The sequence below is a fragment of the Gopherus flavomarginatus genome, chromosome 6 (genome assembly GCF_025201925.1).
Source record: "Gopherus flavomarginatus isolate rGopFla2 chromosome 6, rGopFla2.mat.asm, whole genome shotgun sequence".
Taxonomy (NCBI): Eukaryota; Metazoa; Chordata; order Testudines; family Testudinidae; genus Gopherus; species Gopherus flavomarginatus.
The window spans coordinates 122,192,101-122,217,793 of record NC_066622.1 but is presented as its reverse complement, the minus strand read 5'-3'; the positions used below and the strand labels follow the sequence as shown (position 1 = coordinate 122,217,793).

Sequence of the window (25,693 nt, the reverse complement as noted above, 5' to 3'; positions counted from 1 at the left end):
TTGTCTGTTTTCAGAGATAGTGGTGGCTTTCACAGAGAGAGACCAGGTATTAAGGATCCAGTCTCTGATGGCTTTAGTAAATAATTTAGAGCAGACTTGGGCACAGGGGAGAGAAAAAAACAAGTAATGGAAAAAATGCTGTTTTATTGTGTGATTTCTCCCCCCTCCCCCCCCCCACCCCCTGGGATTTAGTGAAAAATTATGTATTTCCAAGAGTACATTTGCAGAATTTAGGAAAAAGGTAGTGAGTGTTTACCTGCTGTTACATAACCAAAGCTTTTTTAAAGACAGAGGTCTGCTGAAATATTTTTTTAATTTATGTGTACTGTGTGAATATTGCTTTAACAATACAAAAGTTACCCATATAACCATACAGATATTGTATGATATTTATGTCTGGTAGTTTAGAAAGAAATGTTAAAATAAATCTGAGCATTACAAGTTGACTAGAGCAGAACAATTTTGTAGATGTTCTTCATATACTTTGAGTTTTAGCTTAAGAGAAAAATAGCTCACTAGAAAATCTATCAAGTTTGTTCAGCATAATCCAGTAACATAAAAGTATTCCAGACCAGATGTCTCTTGAGAATTATTTTTCTCTTAATTAATACTTCCTAACAGAGTAAATGTTTAGGAGTAAAGCAAATACAAAATATTGGGATAAAGGTACTTAAATACACACAAATCCCTGACCTGTTTCTAGAGGTGTGCTTAAGCCACACAATTTGGGTTTCAGACAGTCCCAAGTTCTGGTGCATGGTCTTGGTTTTGGCCAGCTCTTCATCATTTTTTAATAATGACCCTAAACTATGGTTCATGACAGACAGTGGTAAATGGAACCCTTACTAATGGTCCATGCAGAGTTGACTGGATGTATGGTGCTGAATCTCCTTGTTTTCAGCTTCTAAATTTTATTAAAAGAAGCTATAACTATTTTAAATATTTTTCTAAAACTACTTTTCCATATAATTGTTGTGGGCCCACATTCTTTCCTCTGACACAGTTTAAGATGCAGTCCAGCTTATGAAAATGCTTGACAACCCCTATTTTAGAAGATTAAATGACTGTTAGTTCTCACTTTCACTTTACAGAGGTTATAACAATCAAATTAGAATATAGGTTCCCTGACTCTTGTTATGGTTGTAGTGAAAAAAACTCATTGGAGACTGTAACACACTACGCATAGCTCTGTGTGTCTCTTGCTTATGGCTCTACCCACAGTGAGGCAGGAATCTTTAAGCATTGGCACTGTCTGTGCCAGACAATGGATTTTTTTCTGAGACCGTTTTAAAGGTAAATAATACATTATAACCTGTCAAACAAGGAGAAAAATGTTTGCAGACACTTTTTAGTCATAAGTTTGGAGGATGTCACTTTTCATGTTGATATGATGGGTTGCTTTTATATCAGGAAATTTGTGAAAAACATAACTATTTATCTAGGTACTTACATGGACCTCGTCACCATAGAATCTGAGCACCTCACAGTCACTAATGAATTTTGTCTTCACATCCTGTGATTCCCACCTGATACATAGGCAGATTAAGTGATTTGCCCAAGCTCACACAGGAAGCCTTTACTGAGCTAGGATTTGAACTTAGGTCTCCTGAGGTGGCCTGTCTACTAGATCATCATTTTTCCTTCTTCTGAGGCAGAACAGAATTATTGGCTGGAAAATGCATTATCTGAGCTACACATAACACTTTGTTTCAGTCACCGTTTTTATATTGTGACCTGGAAGAAAAAAAAAAAGAAAGCTTGATACCAATTTGTAGAACAAGAAATATTAATATCTAGGTGCAAACTAATTATAGCTTTTGTCATTTTAGATTAAAATTTCATGTTGAATTTCAGTGTTCAAAAACTGAATGTTGCATTCTAATAATTAACCCTCGTGTGAGTTTCTTTTAAGTTAGTCATTTGTTCAGCTGTAATTTCTTTTGTAATGGCATCAAATCGTGAATTGAACAGAAAGGGCTTGGGTGTCTACAGATTTGTAATGGGTCACAGCTCTCTTTTTGTGACTTTTTAACAATTTTTTGCTTCTCTGAAGTGCAGCCGCTTTCCTGCATCAAACATGAAGGCTCAGATAAATGTATCTATCAATTTGGAATCCTCTTATTTCTGTTTCCTAGTATTGTTTGTTGGCCCTGTGAGTGTTTGATAATTGAGTCCTGTCACTTGGGGTTTACATACATCTAGAGACACAAAAGCTTTTCATTTGCTTTAAAACCCCAAAGGTGATAATACAAAACACTTCATTCAGGACAAAAAGTCTTCAAAAATATGATGTGGCAGATTCTGTCCTCTGACCCAGAACAACTCCATTAAATGCAACTGAATTGCTTTGTTGTACTGGAGAAGAATTTGGCTCATTAGATTTACCCATTGTGGAAAAAGAGGAACTATCAGTACTGATATGTTTATGCCAATGTATGCTATTATTAATTACACAGTTTCATTCTTCTTCTTAAATACTTGCAGGGAAGCATGGGTAGCATTACTTGTATTGCATGGAAAGGAGATACATTGGTTCTCGGAGATGTTGATGGAAACTTAAACTTCTGGGATTTGAAAGCAAGAGTATCCAGGTATGAGTGTGAATCAAATCTTACTAATTTATATAAAATGAAGGAAAGGTAAATCATTTTTAATTCTTTTTTTTCTCTTTAGTAGATGATTGTGTGTTGTCTGAGATAACTATGCAAGATTGTATTTTTTAAAAGAAAATTCTCAGTCATGTCCTAGCAGACAGTGACTAACCAGAGAGATATTGGGCCATGTTAATAAATTTATAACTCCCGTTCCAGAAGGTACCATTGTGATCATGTAGTCTGACCTGTATAACACGGTCCATAAAACTTCCCCAAAATAATTCCTAGATCAGTAGTTCTCAAACTAGGGAAAGTCCTTGGCGGGCCAGGCCAGTTTGTTTACCTGCCACATCTGCAGGTTTGGCTGATTGCAGCTCCCAATGGCTGCAGTTTGCCACTCCAGGCCAATGGGGGCCTCAGGAAGCAGCGTGGGCTAAGGGATGTGCTGGCTGCCCTTCCTGCAGCCCCCATTGACCTGAAGAGGCGAAATGCGACCAGTGGGAGTCACAATCAGCCGTACCTGCGGATGCAGCAGGTAAACAAACCGGCCCTGCCTGCCAGGAGCTTTCCCTGCACAAACGGCGGCCCTAGTTTGAGAACCACTGCTCTAGATCACATCTTTTAGAAAAACATTCAATCTTGATTTTAAAATGGCCAGTGATGGAGAATCCACCATGACCCTTGATAAATTGCTCCTATGTTTATTTACTCTCACTCTTTAAAATTTATACCTTATTTCTAGTCTGTATTTGTGTTGCTTCAATATCTAGCTATTGGATCTTATTGTTCCTTTCTCTGCTAGAGTGAAGAGCCTATTATCAAATATTTGTTCTCCATGTAGGTACTTCTAGACTGTAATCAAGTCACTCCTTTTTTCTATCTATTATATGATTATTTTTTTTATAGCTGCCTTCACTTACCCTCTAAACCAGGTATTTTTTTAAGCAATATGATTATCTTCCTCAGTGTGGGATTGTGGCTTTTGGGGCATCTAGTAAAGTTTCCTTAGACAATTCTCAATTGTCATTCACATTTTTCTGATTAAATTCTTCTTCCTGGCTGATCTGGCTCATAATTGGTGTCAGCTTTGTGAAATTGGCCTTTTTAAAGCACCAAGTATATACATCACTGCTCTGGACATGATGAGTGTGATCAAGTCATGATCACTTGTACCAAATTCATCATTTATTTCTGGTTCTGTGATATAGAATGTTCTCACTGTTGTAAACTGGTATAGTTCCACTGACTTAAATGAAACTGACGATCATTCACACTGACCAGAGATCTTGCCTGTTATGTTTAATCCAAGCAAGATTATTTCATAATAAATTTTGATAACTAATAGTATTAAATGTTCTGACATTTTCCCCGTGACCACTTTTTTTTTAATAGCGCTGTCAATTTTTGATATTTTGTGGGTTTTTTGCTAATCTATTTATATAGCCTTGGATGATTAGTTCTACAAATTTATACAGGATCAAAGTGTAAATGCTTAAGGGAGAATTTATATTAACAATTTATGGCATATCTGTTCCTGAGAATGAAATTGAACCTATAGTCCTTTTGTCCCCAGGGGGATCCCCACACACCGAAGCTGGGTGAGAAAAATACGCTTTGCCCCTGGGAAAGGAAATCAAAAAGTGATAACAATGTACAATGATGGAGCTGAAGTTTGGGACACAAAAGAGGTACACATCTATTTCTTATCAGTATTTACTTGTGTGCAAAATATGCTGCTTTGAATTAGAGAAGGTCAGGTGCCCAAGCAATCTGGTTAAAATAATACTTAATCTGTTGCTGACATCTGTGTAATAGTTACCCAGCCTTTCACAAAGGACTTTTAGTTTTTAGTTTTTCAATCTGATTTCAGTTGAGAAGTGCCTTTCACTATGAAAGCTGACGCTCTATTGAAATATACAATTTTACCACTCTTCTAGTAAGTTTGGGTTGCATATGTTGTTTTGAACTCAGACTTAGAAAGAGAAAAATCTCCCTTCCAAAAACTTTATCAAAGTTTAATGAACATCTGTGTTTATGGAATTGTAAAGTTGTCTTCTCTTCAGAGCTTGGTTTTAACTAATTAGAGGATATGAGAAGGCCAGACACTTGATATTAACATTGGCCCTGCTTCTCCTCTCCTGCAAGAGAAATCTGTATTCAGGAAAATTGCTCTTAAAAATTCTGGGATTCATCTTATGTAGTTGGAGTTGCATTCCTTCCTCCAGAGGTCCATAGACCTTTGAACTCCATTGATTCCACAGGCAGAGCAGGCTATGACTCTGTAATCTTTTCCTCCAGGAGTGATGTCTGAGGAATGTTGATGCTACTGGTTAGTTCTCCCTGCAGCTGTTCACTCCCTCCTTTTGTGAATGAAAGAAGGTTTTTTTAAGTAGAAACCTTAAAATGCTCATTGACTTCCAATCGAAAATCTGTCAAAGTCCCCAGGAAAACAACTTGCGAGAGCCACATCTCCTTAGATCTGTCTCTAGAACTTCTTTCTTATCTATGATGCTCCAACTCTAGTGGAGCTTCATTGTCTTCAGTGTCATGCCACAGAGCTGCTGCTTCACTGCAGGCCACTCTAGTAGACTGGAACAGTGTAAAGGGTGTCTGAAAAGCGCTATATCTAGTGCAGGCACTGCAGAATTAAGCTGCTCTCTAAAGAGCCTTTCCCAAGCCCTTGGGGCAAGGCTGAGGAGTGGGGACAGGGTGCATGTATCAGGACAGGGCCTCAGAATGCAGCACTGCAGAGAGTGCCATGGCCCATAGGGTATCCTACTCTAACTTCGGCTGGCCTTCAGAGCTCGCTAAATTATACTGGGGCCTTTCCAGCCCCCAGAGCATTCCATGATCATGAGGGTGCAAAGATGCCCCCTTAGCCCTTCCAGCTCCACCTATCTTGCAAGTTCTGTGAAACGCCTCTGGGAGGCACAACACAGAATCTTGACCAGTGTGGTTAATAGCGTTACTACAAGTGAAAATGTCTTAATATTTCAAGGTGCAGATGGTAAGCAGTTTAAGAAGTGGAAGAAATGTCAACTTCCGAATACTGGATGTGGATTGCTGTACCTCAGACAAAGTGATCCTGGCATCAGATGATGGATGCATCAGAGTTCTAGAGACAACTATGAAGTCAACATGTTTTAGAATGGATGAACAAGTATTAACAGGTCTGAGAGATCTCAACAGCACCTAAGGTTCATGTGCTTTTGTCAAGGTTTTTTCCCCACTTTGAACTTTAGAGTACAAGAAGTGGGGACCTGCATGAACACTTCTAAGCTTAATTGCTAGCTTAGGTCTGGTACGCTGCCACCAGCCAGAATTTAGTGTCTGACACACTTTCTGTTCCCCCAAAACCTTCCCTGGGGAACCCAGACCCAAACCCCTTGGTCTTAAAACAAGGAGAAATTAACCATCCCCCTCCTTTTTCCCCCAGACTTTTCCCTCTCTGGGTTGCCTTGAGAGGCTTCACACTGATCCAAACTCCTTGGATCTTAAAACAAGGAAAAATCAATCAGGCTCTTAAAAAGAGAGCTTTTAATTAAAGAAAGAAAAAGTAAAAATTATCTCTGTAAAATCAGGATGGAAAATGCTTTACAGGGTACTCAGATTCAGACAGACTAGAGGGACCCTTCCCCCCTGCCTTAGATTCAAAGTTACAGCAAACAGAGATAAAAGATTCTTCCAGCAAAAGAAACCTTTACAAGTTGAGAAAACAAACATAAGACTAATCTGCCTTGCCTGGCTATTACTTACAATTTTGAAACATGAAAGACTGATTGAGAAAGATAGGGAAAGCCTGGAATGATGTCCCGTCCCTCTCAGTCCCAAGAACGAACAATGAACAAAACAAAAAACACAAACGAAGACTTCCCTCCACCAAGATTCGAAAGTATCTTGTCCCCCTATTGGTCCTCTGGTCAGGTGTCAGCCAGGTTTACTGAGCTTCTTAACCCTTTACAGGTAAAAGAGACCTTAACCATCTGTTTATGACAGCTTTGAATTGTTTCTCTTTTGCTACAGACCATAATATATTTCATTTCGAAAGGTGTGCAAAGTAGTCTTTACTGTTTAAAACTGACATCAGTCTTAGCCAGAAGATGAAGTAGCTCACAAACACCAGAAAATTTGGGGAAATGGATCAATTTTATAATAGGTTATACAGCTTTTGATATTTCTAAATAATTCATGTTTTGCTTTTTTAGTTTTATCTGCATAAATATGCAGCAAATGGATATATAAATTCATTGCATCAGAACAGTAATTCACATACACAGCATGTTTGTGATACATGAAAAATTGCTTTTATTATACTGCTGTATATTTCCAGAATTTGAATCCTAGTCATTGACTGGTTCAGTGGATGGCCAACGTGGATGTTTCCATGAAATTGTAGAAGTGTGTCAGTTTGTAACAGCCTCATTATCTGACTTTTTACAATATTTTTAGCTAGCATAAGTTCTTATAAAAAATTGATTTTACATTATTTCATCTTTGGGGTGAACTGTGCAGCTAAAATGGTTAATACATCAAATCGTGAGTTGAAGATGATCCAGATTTTTCAAATTGTGGGTCAATCCCATTAAAATCATTGGGACTACTTGTGAAAGTAAGAGAATCATCATTTGATGCTGTGTTTGATATATATTCTGATTTAATATACAGTACTTTGCTAACTTTGTCTACAATAAAAATGGATTGTTTTTTTCCTATTATGAAGGCTATAGTTTTGACAAAAGACAAGTAGCAGTGCGATCAGCATCACTGAAGGATAGTTTAGTTATCATAAATTATCTTTTGAGACCTGAAAATTAAATTGTGTAAATGCATATTTGTGTCATTTACCTGTGGTGCTTAAAGGACAAGGTATCACTGAGTCCAGGAATTTAGTGTGATTCAAAAAAGGATTAGACATTTATAGCAATAATGAAAACACTCACAGGTTACATGAGATAAGATAGAAAATATAAGTAATAAAAGTTGTCATAGTTTTGTGTTTATGCTAACCACTAACAGGTGGAGATTAGAAAGAAACTTCCCATAGGAGCAGATAATTCAATAATTTTCTAGGTCAGGGAATCTAACCCCTTCCTCTGGAGCATCTTACTAGTGTCAGAGACTGATACCAGACTAGATGGACTGCCAATCTGATTCATTATGGCAATAGTTAGGCACAAGTATCCCTACTGACCAGTCTTTTGAGGCATTCAGTATAGATATACATTTAGTTTAATTCTCTCTCCCTATAAAACCGTATTGATGCTTCATGTTTTCTCTGCAGATATTCCTGAATACTGTGATAAAGACTCAGTATCACTGGAGTCCATAGTAATTGTGATGTATAAGGATGAGGCATTCTGGCATATCTTGCGTGAATTTTTTTCAAATCTGCTTTATAGAAGCATTCCGCCACATACATCGCTGCTTAACTCAAATTTCACTTTTACTTTGCAAATTCATCTGCAACTAGATTTTAACTAAACTAAAAGCCAGAGAAAGAGGAGACCAGGTTCTGATTGTAAATGTATAGTGACTAACTGTATGTCCTTGAAAATCTTCTTGCATGTGTAGCAGCAGACTTTCATGTGCAATGATCCATGCTGTACATCTGGGATTACAATCTGTCCCAACATCTAATATTTTATCTTCTCGCACAGGCACCTACCAATATATTTTATAGTTGTTAAATGCTATGTCATTAGAGGGTAGCTACTCGTAGATCTTGACTGTGACTCATTTCCCTCCTCACTTCCTTTCTTCTTTTTCAGAGCCTGTATGGTGCCCTTATCTCCTTGTTCCAAGGGCCTCATTAGTTTTAAAAGGCTTCTTGCTGCATCAGCCATGGAATGATAAATATACTCTAGATATTTTACACATGTAAGGCTTTGTTTTCATTTTCTGTTCAAACTTTTAACTATTATCACATGCAGATCTCCTGTGTATTATTTGGGAGAAGGTTGTTAAATGGGTGAACTTCACCACTTAAAGAGCAGTCGGAATGGAGGGCAGTACTTCTCTGTAATCAACCAAGAGGGATGTGAGTTCAGAGATGTTTTATTTCAAGTGGCACCAACCTACCTTCATCTTTGAAAACAGACCTTAAGTTTTTAAGACAATAGCAATTGTCTGTAGTCAGAATTAGAAACTCATGCAACATATTGCATCAAAAACCAAAAATGTTTTCAGTCTAAAAGCAGGTGATTTCAAAGTTAGAGGTGGCCACAAGAGAGTAATTCCAAGTGTCCCTTCCCCTACACTAGTGATCATGTTTTCTCTTTAGTGGTGCAGAATCCTATCAGAATGGAGCACCTCATCAGGATGTAACATTATTTATAGTTCAATAACTTAGACCCCATGAGGATTATTCAGGGCAACATACAGACCATAGGAAGATTCACTCCTTGCCCTAAAGAGTGTACAATCTAAGAAGATAATCAATGTGAAAAATGATATGCTCAATATAGACAATATTATTTGCATGATATATATTATGAATATGGCCTTAATGCAAATGAAATATAAAGTACATAAGTCAAATGAGATGGTAAGGAGATGGAAGCTAAAGGGACTATGCAGGACACCATCATGAAAGTTGAACTCCCCAAAGAGAAGCATGATGGTTTGTGATGAGATGGAGAGCAGTGAGTCCATTGGGGAACAGATGATTTCAGCTTTGAAAGGAAGGGAATAGGGAGTTGAATGGGGTATTGATTAAAAATGGAAATGGAGTGAGAAAGAGGAAGAGGCTGCAAAAAGCAAGAGAAGAGAAGAAAGACACTTCCACTGCAGCCTTTGGGAGCCATCTCAGGGCTTGTCTACATGGACACTTAGTTCATGGCTAGCTGGAGTGTGACTATACCTTTCACTTGCATGCCGTGGTCTAAGTGTCCATGTGGATTGTTCTGCCATGCTCTAAAAATTCCCTTGTATGCTTGATCTACGCTGCTTTGAAACAGAATACATTAAAGCTCACTTGGGAATTTTTAGTGCACAGCAGCAGGTTCAACACACACACTTACTGTACAGCAGGCCAGTATGGGGTAGATTCACACACCAGCTTGCTGCCAACTAAGTGTTTGTGTGGGCAACCCCTCAGCTGGGAGGATGTAAAAGAAGTAAAGACTGCCATAAGAAAAAACGGCTGCAAACGCACAGGCCTACATTTTCGAAAGTGGGTAGTGATTTTGAGGGCCTCTATTTTTGGGTGCCTAACTGGAGACTCCTTAAAGGGGAGTGGTTTTCACAAGTACTGAGCACCCACCCCTTTCAGGTTTCTCAAGTTGGGCACCTAAAAAGTAGGGCACCCAATATCATGAACCACTTTTGAAAATTAAGGCTACAGTGTTATAAGGGGAAATCTGGGTTTCTTTGAGTTCAAGGAGATGAAAGGGAGTGAGAGGTGAAGAGATTGGGGATGGTTTTTTATGAAAGCAGGGATTCTAGAATACAGTAGAATCTCAGAGTTCTAAACACCTCTGGAATGAAGGCTGGTCATAACTCTGAACAAAACATGGTGGTTCTTTCAGAAGTTTACAACAGAACATTGACTTAATACAGCTTTGAAACTTTACTGTGCAGAAGAAAAATGCTGCTTTTAACCATCTTGATTTAAATTAAACAAGGACAGCAACAGTTTTCTTACCTTGTCAGATCTTTTTTTAACTTTTCCTTTTTTATTTTTGTAGTTTACATTTAACACTGTACAGTACGTCATTTGCTTTTATTCCCCCGTGTCTGCTGCCTGATTGCATAATTCCAGTTCCAAATGAAGTGTGTGATTGTCTGGTCAGTTAGTCTCTCTGGTGTTCGTAACTCTGAGGTTCTACTATAATTGAAATGAGGGTGAGATTGATGAGTGAGGGATAGGGGTGAGCCCGAGCCGGTTTGCACCAGTTTGCACCAGTTTGCAGTTGTTAAATTTAGAAGCAGTTTTAGAACCGCTTGTTAACTGGCTTCCCTGCAAGGGAAGCTTTGATGGGATCTGGCTGGGAAGCCTGTAATTCCTCCTCCCGTCCGCCGGGAGGCGCTGCGCTGCAAGAGCCATGTGGGCTGCCTCCTGGCGCTGTTACTATTGCTGCTCCTTGGACCTCTGGCTGTCAGGCTCCTGCTGCTGCCTGTTGGGTCCCCGGCTGCATCCTGCTGCTCGGGCTGCTACCAGCTGCCCTCCCCGTGTGAGTACCTGCCCCCCATGCCCACAGCCAGTCCATGCTGCAGCTGCCCGCAGCCGCCCTCTGCCACAGCCAGCCTCTGCCACAGCTAGCTCGTCTGCACCCTCTTCCCGCAGCCAGCCTCTGCCACAGCTAGCTCGTCTGCACCCCCTGCCCGCAGCTAGCTCGTCTGCACCCCCTGCCTGCAGCTAGCTCGTCTGCACCCTCTTCCCGCAGCCAGCCTCTGCCACAGCTAGCTCGTCTGCACCCCCTGCCCGCAGCTAGCTCGTCTGCACCCTCTTCCCGCAGCCAGCCTCTGCCACAGCTAGCTCGTCTGCACCCCCTGCCCGCAGCTAGCTCGTCTGCACCCTCTTCCCGCAGCCAGCCTCTGCCACAGCTAGCTCGTCTGCACCCTCTTCCCGCAGCCAGCCTCTGCCACAGCTAGCTCGTCTGCACCCCCTGCCCGCAGCTAGCTCGTCTGCACCCTCTTCCCGCAGCTAGCTCGTCTGCACCCTCTTCCCGCAGCCAGCCTCTGCCACAGCTAGCTCATCTGCACCCCCTGCCCGCAGCTAGCTCGTCTGCACCCTCTTCCCGCAGCTAGCTCGTCTGCACCCTCTTCCCGCAGCCAGCCTCTGCCACAGCTAGCTCGTCTGCACCCCCTGCCCGCAGCTAGCTCGTCTGCACCCTCTTCCCGCAGCCAGCCTCTGCCACAGCTAGCTCGTCTGCACCCCCTGCCCGCAGCTAGCTCGTCTGCACCCTCTTCCCGCAGCCAGCCTCTGCCACAGCTAGCTCGTCTGCACCCTCTTCCCGCAGCCAGCCTCTGCCACAGCTAGCTCGTCTGCACCCTCTTCCCGCAGCCAGCCTCTGCCACAGCTAGCTCGTCTGCACCCCCTGCCCGCAGCTAGCTCGTCTGCACCCTCTTCCCGCAGCCAGCCTCTGCCACAGCTAGCTCTCTGCACCCCCTGCCCGCAGCCACCCACCTGCCCGCAGCCAGCCCCTGCCACAGCTAGCTCGTCTGCACCCTCTGCCTGCAGCCAGCCTCTGCCCACAGCCAGCCTCTGCCACAGCTAGCTTGTCTGCAGCCTCTGCCACAGCTAGCTCGTCTGCACCTCCTGCCCACAGCCACCCACCTGCCCGCAGCCAGCCTCTGCCCACAGCTAGCTCGTCTGAACCCCCTGCCCGCAGCCAGCCTCTGCCCACAGCTAGCTCGTCTGAACCCCCTGCCCGCAGCCAGCCCCCTGCCCGCAGCAAGCCCCTGCCACAACCAGCCTCTGCCCACAGCTAGCTCGTCTGCACCCCTTGCCACAGCCAGCCCCTGCCCACAGCCAGCCCGTCTGCACCCTCTGCCTGCAGCTGCCCGCAGCCGCCCTCTGCCCGCAGTCGCTCTCTGCCACTCCCCCTGCCCGCAGCCACCCCCTTCCACCCGCAGCCACCCCCTTCCACAGCCACTCTCTGCCCGCAGCCACCCGAACCGTCCCCTGCCACAGCTACCCCCTGCCCGCAGCCAGTCCCTGTCACAGCCAACCCGTCTGCATGACCTGCCCACAGCCAGCCCCTGTTGTAGGCAAACTCCCTGCCTCCAGCTAGCCCTGTCCCACGCCCCTGTCTGCAGCCAGCCCCATGTCCACTGGTGCCCTGCAGTTCTCAGGGCAGTAACCCTTCATACCTGCTTCAATGAGGGGGGGCAGGGAGCAGCTGGGACCCACACATGTGCACACCCTAGGGTGACAAGACAGCAAGAGTGAAAAATCGGGACGGGGGTGAGGGGTAATAGGAGCCTATATCAGAAAAAGACCCAAAAATTGAGACTGTCCCTATAAAATTGGGACATCTGGTCACCCTAGCATACCCCAAGGGAGTGGCGGGGACCCACTCATGTGAAAAGGAGCTCATTTCTAGTTCAGGCCCATCTTTTTAAAAAAGAACTTTAGATAGGGTTAACATACATCTGTATTTTCTTGGACATGTCAGGCTTTTTGGTTCTTAAATCGCTATCTGGGCAGAATTTTTAAAATTTAAATTTTTAAATATTAAAAATTCCTCCCAGGAAAATACAGATGTATGGTAACCCTATTAGTACAAAAAATACATGCTTTGGCACATCCCTTAAATCAGAACTTTTTATAGGGAACCGGTTGTTAAGATTTTAGCAGCTCATCACTGGTGAGGGACCAGTGTGGGAAAGCCCTGGTGACAGTTGGGCATAAAGGGTAAGAATAAGAGGATGGTCAAGATTGGATTTATTGTTGCTGAAAATAAGCAGCAGTAAGCAATAGAAGAAGAAGTGGAGATAAGAAAAGAACTTGTGAGACAAGTGGGGTTGAGGATTATCAATGGACAGGCAACATGAAAAAGGGGGAGTCCTAAAGGTGAGTGGGTAAGAGGGAAATGTGAAGAGAAGGGAGACAGTAACAAAGATTTGGGAGTAATACGGGTGAGCAGGAGTGAAGATTAGCCATGATTAGTACTTGGGAAATATTAATTGATGTCCAAGATTTTCTGTCTAAACTGTTTTTTTAATTAAGGACATGAGAACATTAAGTTTGCTTCCTCCATGCTTTGTGTTGTACATAGCCATCACTCTTCCACCACTTCAGATAGTATTGCCAATTTAGTTATGAGGAAATATAAAATTCTTAGAATATATATTCCTGTTAAATCAAATATTTTCTTTGCAGTGATTATCCAGAGAATGACAATATTAAAAATCTGCTTCAAAAACAGCTGAATTCATTGTCCAAGTAAGAACCATTTTATTAGTTTTTTAACAAAATACTGCTTTGAATGAGATTGCAGCAGCAGCAAAAGTTGCAATGATTGGTTTTTCATTTAGCAGCCAATCTGGAATAATTTTATTTTTGTATTAAAACATTTTACTGTGTTTAAAGATAAGTACTTGTTACAATAAATGAAATTTAACTACCTTCATGACCTGCTTTGTCTAATGAAAAGTGAATGGTAGCATTCTTCCCAACTTGGAAATCTTTCTTAAAATAAATTGTTTAATATTGACTTGACAGAATAATTTACTGTATTAAACATTAAAGTGGGATGAAACTCATGTCTGATTTGAGACATATTGTTGATGCCACAGAAGATGGTGGCTGCCAGCAGGAGGCCCAGGAATATTCAGCATTTAAATTCAAATGGCATTCACAGTTTATTGGCAAATGTTTCTCAACATGTCTGCTCCTCAGAGTGCTGCCCCGATGAGTGCAGCCTATTTAAAAAAAAAAAAAAAGTGTAATTTGAAACCTTATGCAGAATTTTAAACCCTGACCAGAAAAATATCATACTGGCACTTTTGAAAATCCTACCCTTTCAAGATAAAAGCAGCAAAGAGTCCTGTGGCACCTTATAGACTAACAGACATATTGGAGCATGAGCTTTCGTGGGTGAATATGAAGCTCATGCTCCAGTATGTCTGTTAGTCTGTAAGGTGCCACAGGACTCTTTGCTGCTTTTACAGATCCAGACTAACATGGCTACCCCTCTGATACTTTCAAGATAAGTTACTCTTCATGGGTGAAGTTCATGCTTCTGGCGATACTACATCAGTCTTCCTGGTTGCATAGCCAACAGATGGCAGTACATTCATTTAAACTATTAAGGCAGTCTTTGCAGCGAAGAAACTGGAAGCACTTCCCGTTTCTCCCCTACATGCAAAAAAAAAAAAAAAAAAGGCTAATTTCCTTCTATATGTAGAAAAATGCATGCAAAACTGAATTCATAGATTTATAATACATGTATTTGTTGTCCAGTGACACCACCCAGATTATATTTACATAATTATGACATGATTATTAATTTAATTTTATAATACATAGAATTGCTGCAAACCAATATTACAGCTTCAGGTATACTCTTCTGGTAGTTCACATGTATTGCAATACATGTAAGTCAGAAAACGTTCTTGACAGACTGATTTTAACTATTAAAACTGATAAACAATGAATTGCTCCTGTCAAGGTTTAGGCATACTTAAACTTGTATAGTTCCTATTGCTATGATTAAATATTATTTGATAGAGGCCTTTGTTCAGGCCAGCATGAGATAAACTTCTACTTTCCTTGTCTGACAAGAAGATATAAAAGGCTTGTTTTCATTTTTAAATTTTAATTCCTAGATGTAATGTATAGTACTTGTTTTTTAAAAATCTTGCTCAGCATATTATAGATCAGATATGACTTTCTGTTTTTGCAGTGACATCAAGAAACTTGTGCTTGATCCTGAATTTGCTCTATTACAGAGATGTTTACTGGTTGCAAGGTAACAGAGATTCAGATAAAGTCAAAAGATTTTTCTAAATAATCCTGACCCTGTCAGCACGTACAAATGTGTTTAACTCTAAGCATCTATGTAGTATTATTAAAATGAATGACACTAATGATGTACATAAAGTTAAGAATGTGTATGTATTTCAAGGTCTAAGTTACTATGTTAGTGAATTATTTGTATTTGCACTGAGTTTTATATTACAATGAAAAGACTTCTTTAATGTGGTTGAACAGAATTGAATTTTAGAAAGGTGGAAGAAACTACCATGCTTACACTGAAATAGTAGTAGTTACTCCTACAATGCCCAAAAGTCTATTTGGTACTTTACTAGACTATAGAGTCCAATTTCTCTCCCAAAGATCTTATAACCTAAGATCTAGGCCCATATGCAAGCAAAGAAAAAGAGAAAATGGGCTCTTTTTTAATTCCATGACCATTGTCATGTTGTTGTTCTGCCCAAATCATAACAATTTTTAACCTGTTCTGCATTTTTCAGTTGCTTGCAAGCTTTTATGGTTGATTTTTTCCTAAAGTTGAAAAGGTGTCTTAATGGTGAAGCATAAAGTAATCCAGAAAGTTATGTTAAGGATAGATTAAGTGCTGAATGCCTTTGCTAAACTAATTTGTGGAGAGATTTACTGAACCTTAACTAACCTTGTAAAAGTCTTTCCTCCAACTTGCTACTTCCTAGTTTGTCAAACATATTTCAAAAGAGATCATTGTGATGTCATATATAAGAAGTCTTATTAGTAACCCACAATATTTGTGATTCCAGAAAGAATGTACCTTATTCTCTGAATAAAGAAATTATTTTAAAATACAGAACAATTACTAGTAGTGAAGGGAGGAGGGGGGAATCTGCAATGAATCAGTATTATGGCTACAACTGATTGTATTGCGGGTTTGGGAATTTAAACTAGTCTCATGTTGTAGTTACAATATATAATGGTAGGGTTTGCTTCATTTTCATTTTTGACTTCTTAGACTCTATGGGGATGAATCAGAGCTGCATTTTTGGAGTGTTGCTTCCCATTATTTGCACAGTTTCTCTCAGGAAAAAGCACTAACTGCAAAAAGTACAGATAGTCTGCAAGAAAAATTAATCAACCCATTGGATATATGCTATGACATACTGTGTGAAAATTCCTACTTCCAGGTATTGAAAACTGTTTATAAATAGTATTTAGTAGGTATGTGACTAAATCAACAAAATGACGAGCATTTTTTCCCTTTTGATTTTTAAGTTCCTACATATAAGTGCCTCACTTTTATTTCAAATTAAAAGGTGTATGACTGTGTTTTAATAATGAAGTTTTACCCTTAACTCAGTGTATTTGTTGTTGTGAATTTAAAGCATTCAGTACTATTTAAAGGCTGGGCTTTTTTGTGGTTTAATAAATAAATAAATAGTAGCATAGTCTTAGAAGGTCATTCATACGTACTTCACATTTATATATATTTTTAAGCTCACATATTTTTGCAGATGTTTCCAATTCATATTATGGAAAAAATTCACTTTCATATATTAGCTAGTTTATTTTCAGATTTGTAATCATTTTAATTTTTCTCTGCAGAAATTTCAGCTTGAAAGGGTACATCTGCAGGAGGTTAAAAGATCAACATATGACCACACCAGGAAATGTGCTGACCAACTTCTTCTCTTGGGGCAGGTTTGTGAGTGGCTTGTTTGTTTGTAATGTCCTTATCTGTTTCTGTGGGTTTTGTGTGTTCTTTTCAGTACTTCCTCTATTCAGACGACATTTATATCTGTCTTATCTGGGCCGAGTTTCTTCAAGCTAACCTACAGCCAAGACCCAGTTTTGGCTAGACAGTTGGGTATGTTGTCCCACTGCACCATCTGGGTCCAATGAAATGGAAACAGAGTTAAATGTCATCCAACTATGAAAAGCACCTCAACACACATCCTTCTTTTGGAGCTCCACGTGGGTGTTTTCTTCAGTCAGATGACCAAACAGATACTATCCTTTGAGTTCTCTGAAAGAAAATAACCAAGCTGCTCAGATAGCTTAGTATTTGCAGGGAAAAACTGCTAGTATTGGTATGCAAGTTTACAAGACGACATAGTGGCATCAGTGACGCCTGTCAGATCTAAAAGATTTGACATGAATAAAGAGATAATATGCCAACACAACCAGTGCAGCCTAAAATCAGATTTTACTAAGTATATATAATGCCTTTCGTATTTCTCCATAATTCATTAACCTATCAACTTTAAATATAGTGAATTTCAAAAAAATTGTGCTAGGTTATTGCAGGTACCATCCTCTGACCATTTCCTTTGCTTATATGATCTTATTTCACTCCTACTTTTTAAGTTGCTTTTCTGTTGTCTATTTCTCTGAAGGACCACACAAACAGGGAAAACTGCATGCTCAGTTTACTGATTCCACTCTGTAGGCCCTCTTTCTGGAAAGCACTTAAGCAGGTGCTTTAACCCTATCCCTATTCAGAGCATTTGTGCTTAAGTGGTGTCCTGAATAAAGTGCATTCTTGAATTGGGACCGTAATCAGTTAGTAAACAAACTTGAAAAAATGGATTTTTTTTCCTCTTATCTCTGTTACTATAACTGTTTGTTGAGTTTTGTTTTGTTTTTTTAAAAAGGTTAAAACATCCAAACAAAAGTGTGGGATTTTTAAGATGATGTAATTTTATTTGTTCTCACCAGACTGACAGAGCAGTACAACTATTATTAGAGACAAGTGCAGAAAACCCACATTACTACTGTGATTCACTCAAGGCATGTTTGGTCACTACTGTCACTTCTTCAGGTCCTTCTCAAAGCACCATTAAACTGGTAGCAACCAACATGATAGCAAATGGAAAGCTAGCAGGTAAAATATGTGTTTTCCTTTTGTTTGTAAGCAATTAATACTGATAAATGTTATGGAAATTAATACAGTTAGACAAAAAATCTCTTTTTACAGTAAACCATATAGGGTGCTTGTTTTATGGGTTTGCAGATGTACCAAAAGCATTAGACATAATTGTAAGTACTTGATATGAAGACTGAACAAGTCGGTGTATTTTTTATTACAAACCATATTACAGAAATGAACCTGTTTGCAATTTATTGCTAATATCAAAGAAGACTGCTGCCACATTCCTAATGACAACAACAGCATATTTATTGGCTAAAATTAAAACACAAAGTTTGGAAATGAAAGTCCTTCTATGTTTGTTTGTTTCAAATCCATTAATATATAAATGGGCTCTTAGAACTATATCTGCATGTTTTTCTACCTAATGTAATAGATGCTTGTTGTAAGGTGACTGACTGGAATTTCTGAAGTCTATAGGTGATTAGGCATTTCTTAAGCATACTACTCTGTTTTGTTAATATATATATATATATATATATTTATTAGGGCCTAGGCTACTTTTTGGGAAAAAAAAAGTTAAAGGATGATTTGTAGAAATCAGACTGCTTGTTTGGTATAATTCTGTGACACTGATTAAGTCTACGTGGTCCAATGATCTACTTAGCATGTCTGTTTGAGGCATAGAGAAGCAGAGGAGAGGTTAGGACCTTGTGGAGCATTTCTAAGCTCTGCAGATGTCATGTAAGGCAAAGGGAGATGGTGTCCTGAATAACCTTCAGAGCTCCAAAGCTCTACAATGCATGAAGAGGTGGATGTTAAGAACTGGGGACTTTGTGGAGCTCCTGTATCCCAAAAGGCAGTAAGGGACCCTTTCTGGGGGGTATCTGTTGCATTTAAATAGCAACTTTTTTTCCCCTTAGCTGAGAGTCAAATTTTAGGTAATCTACTTTTATTTTCCAGAGGGAGTGCAGTTGCTCAGTCTAATAGATAAAGCTGCTGATGCATGTCGTTATTTGCAAACCTACGGAGAATGGAACCGTGCAGCTTGGCTGGCAAAAGTATGTAATTGCTCAATCCAGATTATTACCCAGATAGTACAAAGAAGCCCTCATCAATTTTTGGCTTATTTTAAACTCCAGTGGCATTTGGTTTTGTTTATATACTGTCAATGATTCAGTTAGCTTGCAACTAAAATACACTGATGATTTTGTTCCATTGATATTCTATTGATTGGTTACGGTCTAAATTTTTTCCCATCACCCTGTCAAAAATGCCACCTGTAACTAAAATTGCAAAAGATATCCTATGTCTTTTACTTAGTTGTAAAAGACATTTTCTTTACCTTAACTGCTTGCAGAACATTAGAAATAAAATAAGCATTAATTTAACTTAGAACATAAAGATCTGCCTCAAGATGTATATTTATAGAGATTAGTGTGGATTTCGAGGTCCTTCAGACTTGAAGAACTTACAGTATCAATTCAGAAACATATCAATGAGAAAAGTTCTTTCCAATGCATTAAGCTACAGTGTCCCAGCCCTGCAACTGGATTATTGCAGGCAGACACCTTCTCCCACAGGGAGTCCTAGATGGTCTCCTCATGGGTACAGAGGCCCGTCTGCATGGATCAGATTATAGGATTGGGGACTGAGAATGGTCAGAATTCCCAGTTTTCTAGTTTGTGACCAAAGATTTGTCAAAGACATTTTAATAACCTGTTCTTATTATTTACATTTTTCTTTTGCAAAAATGTATATCCCTAATGTCTGGAAAAAAATTAAAATAATAAAAAGATGCTATAATTCACAGGTGTCTATCCTAAAGTAATAAAAATTTCTATCTGTTTAGCTATTTCACTGGATGAAGTAAAGGAAAGGGGCAATATAGATTTTTTCAAAATAGATGAGTCCCATTTTTTATTTGTCCGTTTTGGTTTTTTAGATTTTCAGGAGAAGTTGAGATTTCTCCTATTGTATTTAATTTCTTGACACTTTTGATTGCAGTGAAGCCTGTTGGTGCAGTGGCTCTTAGCCTTTCTGGACTACTGTACCCCTTACAGAGGCTGATTTATCTTGTGTATCCCCAAGATTCAGTTCACTTAAAAACTACTTGCTTACAAAATCAGACATAAAAATACAAAAGTGTCATAGCATGCTATTACTGAAAAAAGTGCTTACTTTCTTAGTTTTACCATGTAATTATAAAATAAATCGATTGGAATATAAATATTGTACTTACATTTCAGCTTACAGAATATAGAGGAGTATAAACAAGTCGTATGAAATTTTAGTTGGTACTGATTTCGCTAGTGCTCTTTATGTAGCCTGTTGTAAAACTAGGTAGATATCTAGATGAGTTGATGTACCCCCTGGAAGACTTCTGCATACTGTCAGGAGTACATGTAGTGAAATGCATAGCAAGCAAGCAAGCTTGATTTCCTATGTCAAGGTTTAAGTGATCTGAGAACTTTTTTGTGTTTCTCATTTTCCTTTTATCAGTGTAGGGACCAATGCATTTGGGATCTCGGAAGTGGTAACTTGAGATAAACTCTGAGTAAGAATCTGCTGAGTTGTAATGAAGTTATAATCAGATACAATCTTGTAGGAAACTTGTACGTGGATTGTCACAGAAATGTTTTCTTTAGTTATATAGCAATCGGTGCATTCAGACTTGGGCCTTCTTTATCTCCCAAAGGTTCGTTTGAATTCAGAGGAGTGTGGTGATGTCTTGAAACGTTGGGTTGATCACCTTTGCGCTCCCCAAGTCAACCAGAAATCCAAGGCCATCCTTGTCCTCTTATCACTAGGATGTTTTACAAGGGTTGCAGAGATGCTGCACAGGTAGAGTTGAATGAGCACATTCTCTACACTGCTTTGTCCAAAATTATCACCTGAGCGTATGCGCAGGAAATGTGTTTTTTTCTGTGAACTTCTTACATTTAATTCTTTTTCTGAACAATTCATTTTGTTTTCTTTAGTTGACAGTTACCTCAACAACATGTCATCCTTGTCTATGTGCTTGTACTGATGCTTTTTCTGTAATTTCAAAGAAAAATGCTGGCATTTTAAATTTTCAGCAGCTTTTAAAGGTGCCAGCATCTAAACGAGTGCTAACATTTTATAACAGCTGTTACTCAGAGCTAGTAAATTGAACCTTGTCCTTTCAAAACTTTAGCATCAAAGAGCAACTCATTGAATAGTCTTGAATTACAGAGTTATGTAAGCCAGATCAAAATGGTTTGAAGAACTTTCAAATCTTCCTGTCCTAACAAGTCTGTTTTTTTCTTTTCAACAGCATGAGGTATTTTGATAGAGCTGCCTTATTTGTTGAGGTGTGTCTGAAGTATGGCACAATTGAAGTTAATGAAGATACAAATATCCTTTACCTAAAGACATATGGTGTGTATATATATAAAATTAGCTAGTCTGTACAGGAAAAGAAACTCCTAATTATTATGTCCCCCAGGGTGTGTACTACATTTCTTGAAGGAACAAGGGGGTAGGGATAGCTCAGTAGTTTGAGCATTGGCCTGCTAAACCCGGGGTTGTGAGTTCAATCCTCGAGGAGGCCATTTAGAGAACTGGAGTGAAAATCTGTCTGGGGACTGGTCCTGCTCTGAGCAAGGGGTTGGACTACATGACCTTCTGAGGTCCCTTCCAACCCTAATCTTCTATGATTCTATTAATAAGGAAATGAGTGGAGAGAAAATATACATCCAAATCACAATACCAGCCTCTTCCTGTATTCTCTTAAATCAGTGGCACTGGGAAACAAACAAGGGAGCAAGAATAAGAGCAAGCCTGTGCATGCTGCTACTTACATTCACACCTTTAAAACTGGGAGCAGATGGCAGAATGTTGGTGCTGATGGAACTTGGGCTAAATTGCCAGTTACTGCTGGGCACATAGCTAGGTTAAGCTAACTAGGTTAATGAGGCAGTTATCTTTTTAAAAATTGTACACCACAATGTACATTAAATTTCAGGTCTCTTGGCACTCCCCTGCAGTGTGTGCTAGCAAAAATTTTTTTTCTTTGCTAAAAGGATCATCAGTTTTGAGCTTGTAAGAATTATTTAAGTTATAGATCGAAGTATAGTGTGAGATGAAAGCTTAACAATAAAAAAGCAACCTGAGAACTTGTTTTGTCCGGTGTACACTTCTGCTAATGTGTTGAATCTTGAAAATTGTGACCATTATAAAGATTTTTATTTACATGAATTTTGGGATGACCTTGGTGCTCCCAGCTGGCAAAACCACAAGTGAGTCCTGTAGATCATCCCAATTATTTTATTGCCAATATCTTGTAGTCTGTTTGCTAAAAATGGGACCTTTTTATCATTAGAAAGTGAATGTATGTCAATATAAGATATTACATTTGTATTGTTGTATCTTGGTGTTCAAATTAATTTCCATAGACCCTCATCAAAATGTTGCTGTATTTAATTTATTGCTGCCATTAGATGATCTGAAATAATGGTGCTGAGCAGCTATTTGTAAAATCATTTGCATTAGGATTTTTTGCTTAGAGGTTGCTTTTAGATGATACTTGGTATCTTGTTCCAGAAGTGAACAAGTGATTAACAGCAGCGTTCAGCATTTCCTGCTTAGACATGGGTGGGTATAAGAGAAGCCTGGTTCTGAGCCTTCTCCATTATCTCTCACTTCTGTTTTCCTTAACCATCATTTACATAAACTAATCCATATGGTATTTGCAGATTATGCCAGAAGCTTGAAGACATTGGGTTGTAAACAGGGTGCTATTCTTTTTGCTTCAAAAGCAGGAGCAGCTGGTAAAGATTTATTGAATGAGCTTAAACAACCTGAAGAGGAAGTGACTGAAGAGTGACAACTTCATTTGTCATAAAAATATAAGATTTCCATCAGATGGGGTATTCGTTAGTTATATTTCCAAGGTTAATGAGATTCCATTGTATGAAAATATCCTTTCTCGTGGACCATTACATTAGGGATCATATATATAAGATGTTTCATTTGGACAAGACTTTTTAAAAAAAGATATATGTGGAGACAGTGATGATAACTTGTTAAGACATAACTTAGTTTTAAGTTATCTCAGCTACTTTTTTTTTAATTATCCTCACTTCTGAGAAGAGGCATAGAAACATCTGAAAAATCATAGAACTGGAAATGCTTTTAACTTTTTGATCCTAGGCATAGAGATCAAGGTTCCAGAATTTGCTAAAAGATTTGTTAAGTTTGAGGGAGGGCTACCTTTACTTTTTTAAGAGACCTTGTGGACATTTGGAATTCATCATAGGTGAGTTTATATGCATATATTATGAATTCTTTACATTAATAAGAAAAATTAATTAAGGAATAAATGTAGATCACAAAAACATGCATATGGCCATGAAAGCCATATATTTTGCCCAAGCCCATAATTATTATTTTGTGGAAGTCCAGCGTACTTTGACATTCTTGAAGTTAGCTGTGAATATTACCTTTGAAAGCTTTAAGTACAAGAAATCCTTTAAAAGTACTTACAAATTTCTCCTTTTTAACTTTTCAAAACCCATCCAAAAGTGTTTTCTTCAGCATATTAGTGTGGTTATAATTTTAAAGACATTCCATATTATTTTAAATTTGAACCTCCTCCATGCCTTAACGATTAAATGCTGCACTGCACCATATTCAGTTCTTAAGATCAAAAAAGCCTACCACACAAGCTGCAGGGCAGGATCTCTCCACAGCATTCAAGGTCACTAGGAGAAAGGGCTGCTAACACCCTTGCTCTTGCACCTCTTCTGCAGTTCAGGAGCTATTGTAGCATAGTTAGCTGTTGAATGTGCTGCCATGATCAGTTGGTAGAGAAAGCATTTTACAGAATAACCAAGTGTAGACTTCAGTATGTCATTCCCGACTTTACTGTGAGGGAGGGCTCCCCTGGTTGACAGGGCTTATGTAAAAGGTAATGCCTCTGGAAGCATCTCTGCTCCTGATTGCTGTGCCAGCCATACAGTATTTGAGCCTAAGCATTGGGTAGTTTCCATAGCATCCTAGCTGTTTGACCGTGTTCTTTGCATTACTGTTGCATGTGGAAGACGTGTCTATTTTACGATTGCATTAAGAAACATTTTACAAGAAAGGAATGTCTGCTGAAATACCATTTGCCAGGATTGTGACATTGCACTCACAGAATGAAGGTAAAGGATACTGAACCTATGTCAGCTAAGGAACCGCTACTTTTAAAAATCACTTAAAATTAAGTTACTGTTGCTAATTTAATATGTGATATCGTGAAGAAGCATATCACTTACATCTTCAAAGTGGTAGCTTAGCTGTTGTTTTGACTTCATGCATTACACAGTAAAAGTAACAGAACATAAAATTTCCCCATATGTCTCCATATTTGTTTACATCTCTAACTCCAGAAATGTTTTTAATTGTAAGTCCAAGTCGCATTTATGATAAAATTTCAATACATCGTGGGTTTTATACAAACAGAAAATCTGAATTTCATTTCTATAAACAGGAAACTGAATGTTTTAACTATAATGTATCTGATTTCTTCCTGCCATATGTTCCACATACCATAATGTACATTCCTTTAGTGTATTATAAACAAAGCACATATAATTATGTTAGCTTTGAAAAATATATACAACAAAATTTGCCTTAAGCATTTATTTTGCCTAACTCATAGTTGAAAAAAAGTTAGTATAACTACTAAGGACTAAATTCTGGCACCTTTACTTACACTGAGTATATCCAAAATTACTCATGTTCTTTTCAGTGTTAGTAAGCGTATCAGAATCTGTCCTTAGACAAATCCCTATAGGCACTTCTCAGTAAGTCTGAAAAAAATCTGCATATGCTTTAGTGTACAGTTTTAAATCTGTGATTTCATGTTATGAAAAAAAAACTTATTGAAAAGGCCTTCTTCCTGCTGGATGTGTTTCTACGTGCTTCATTTTTAAGTATGAAGATTGTGCATCTTGCACAATGTTATCTGATTTCTGTTATCTTTATGCACAAATTATGGATAATGTAAAAATCATTCCTAAAATCCATTTGGTTATGAACACAGTCACAGAATGTAATTAAAAAAATACTCTGAAAACCACTGTGGTATGTTTGATTTAATTCAAAAATATTGCAATCGCTATACTTAGCCAAATGCTGACTGTCTCCTTTTTCTTTTTCTTTTTTCTTTTTCTTCATTATTATTATTTTATTTTTATTTTTATTTTATTATAAAGCCATCTAAGGTGGATTACTGATCAGGACTAGTTTTGGTGAGGGAAAATAAAGTTCTTCTTCGAGTGATTGCTCACATCCATTCCAGTTAGGTGTGCGCGCCGCGCGTGCACGCTCGTCGGAAACTTTTTTACCCTAGCAACTCCAGTGGGCCGGCAGGTCGCCCCCTAGAGTGGCGCCGCCATGGCGCTCGATATATACCCCTGCCGGCCCACCCGCTCCTCAGTTCCTTCTTACCGCCGTGTCGGTCGTTGGAACTGTGGAGCGCGGCATTGCTGTCCTCCACGTCCCTAGCTCTCCTTGTTACTACCGTTGTTACTACCGTTGTAGTTAGTGGTTAAGTATAGTTAGTTAATTAGTTTGTAGTGTAAATAATTTTGTACATAGTTATTAGCCAGTCTGGGCTGTAGCCCTTCCCGGCACCGGGCTCATGCCTGGTTCGCCGGGCTTTAAGCAATGTGCGGCCTGTAAAAAGCCTATGCCAACCAGCGACCCTCACGACGCGTGTCTAAAGTGCCTGGGGGAATCGCACAGGTCGGACAAGTGCCGCATTTGCAAGGCTTTTAAGCCCAGAACAAAGAAGGAGAGAGACCAGAGACTCAGGACTCTCCTAAT

At 39.2% G+C, this 25,693-nt stretch overlaps 1 protein-coding gene and 1 long non-coding RNA gene across 3 annotated transcripts in view; one reads left to right on the top strand and one right to left on the bottom strand.

Annotated features, from left to right (window-relative positions):
* Positions 1-24,944, top strand: part of WDR11 (WD repeat domain 11) — an 83,399-nt gene extending 58,455 nt beyond the window's left edge. Inside the window, exons 17-29 of one of the 2 annotated variants that reach the window (XM_050958934.1) lie at positions 2,485-2,591; positions 4,168-4,282; positions 5,593-5,764; positions 8,363-8,471; positions 13,420-13,482; positions 14,945-15,010; positions 16,004-16,175; positions 16,594-16,689; positions 17,707-17,872; positions 18,821-18,918; positions 20,556-20,701; positions 21,156-21,235; positions 22,549-24,944. In XM_050958934.1, coding sequence (XP_050814891.1) covers positions 2,485-2,591; positions 4,168-4,282; positions 5,593-5,764; positions 8,363-8,471; positions 13,420-13,482; positions 14,945-15,010; positions 16,004-16,175; positions 16,594-16,689; positions 17,707-17,872; positions 18,821-18,918; positions 20,556-20,701; positions 21,156-21,235; positions 22,549-22,706 — 1,548 coding nt within the window. In that variant the 3' untranslated portion in view covers positions 22,707-24,944. Of the gene's footprint in view, positions 1-2,484; positions 2,592-4,167; positions 4,283-5,592; positions 5,765-8,362; positions 8,472-13,419; positions 13,483-14,944; positions 15,011-16,003; positions 16,176-16,593; positions 16,690-17,706; positions 17,873-18,820; positions 18,919-20,555; positions 20,702-21,155; positions 21,513-22,548 lie in introns of those variants that run through there. The other variant, XM_050958933.1, reaches the window with a different exon arrangement.
* LOC127053787 (uncharacterized) lies at positions 10,772-11,906 on the bottom strand. The gene is made up of 3 exons (XR_007775115.1): positions 11,872-11,906; positions 11,722-11,765; positions 10,772-10,912 (listed from the first exon to the last, which is right to left on the bottom strand). It is a non-coding gene; the product is annotated as an uncharacterized LOC127053787 (long non-coding RNA).
* Positions 24,945-25,693: the final 749 nt, after the last annotated feature.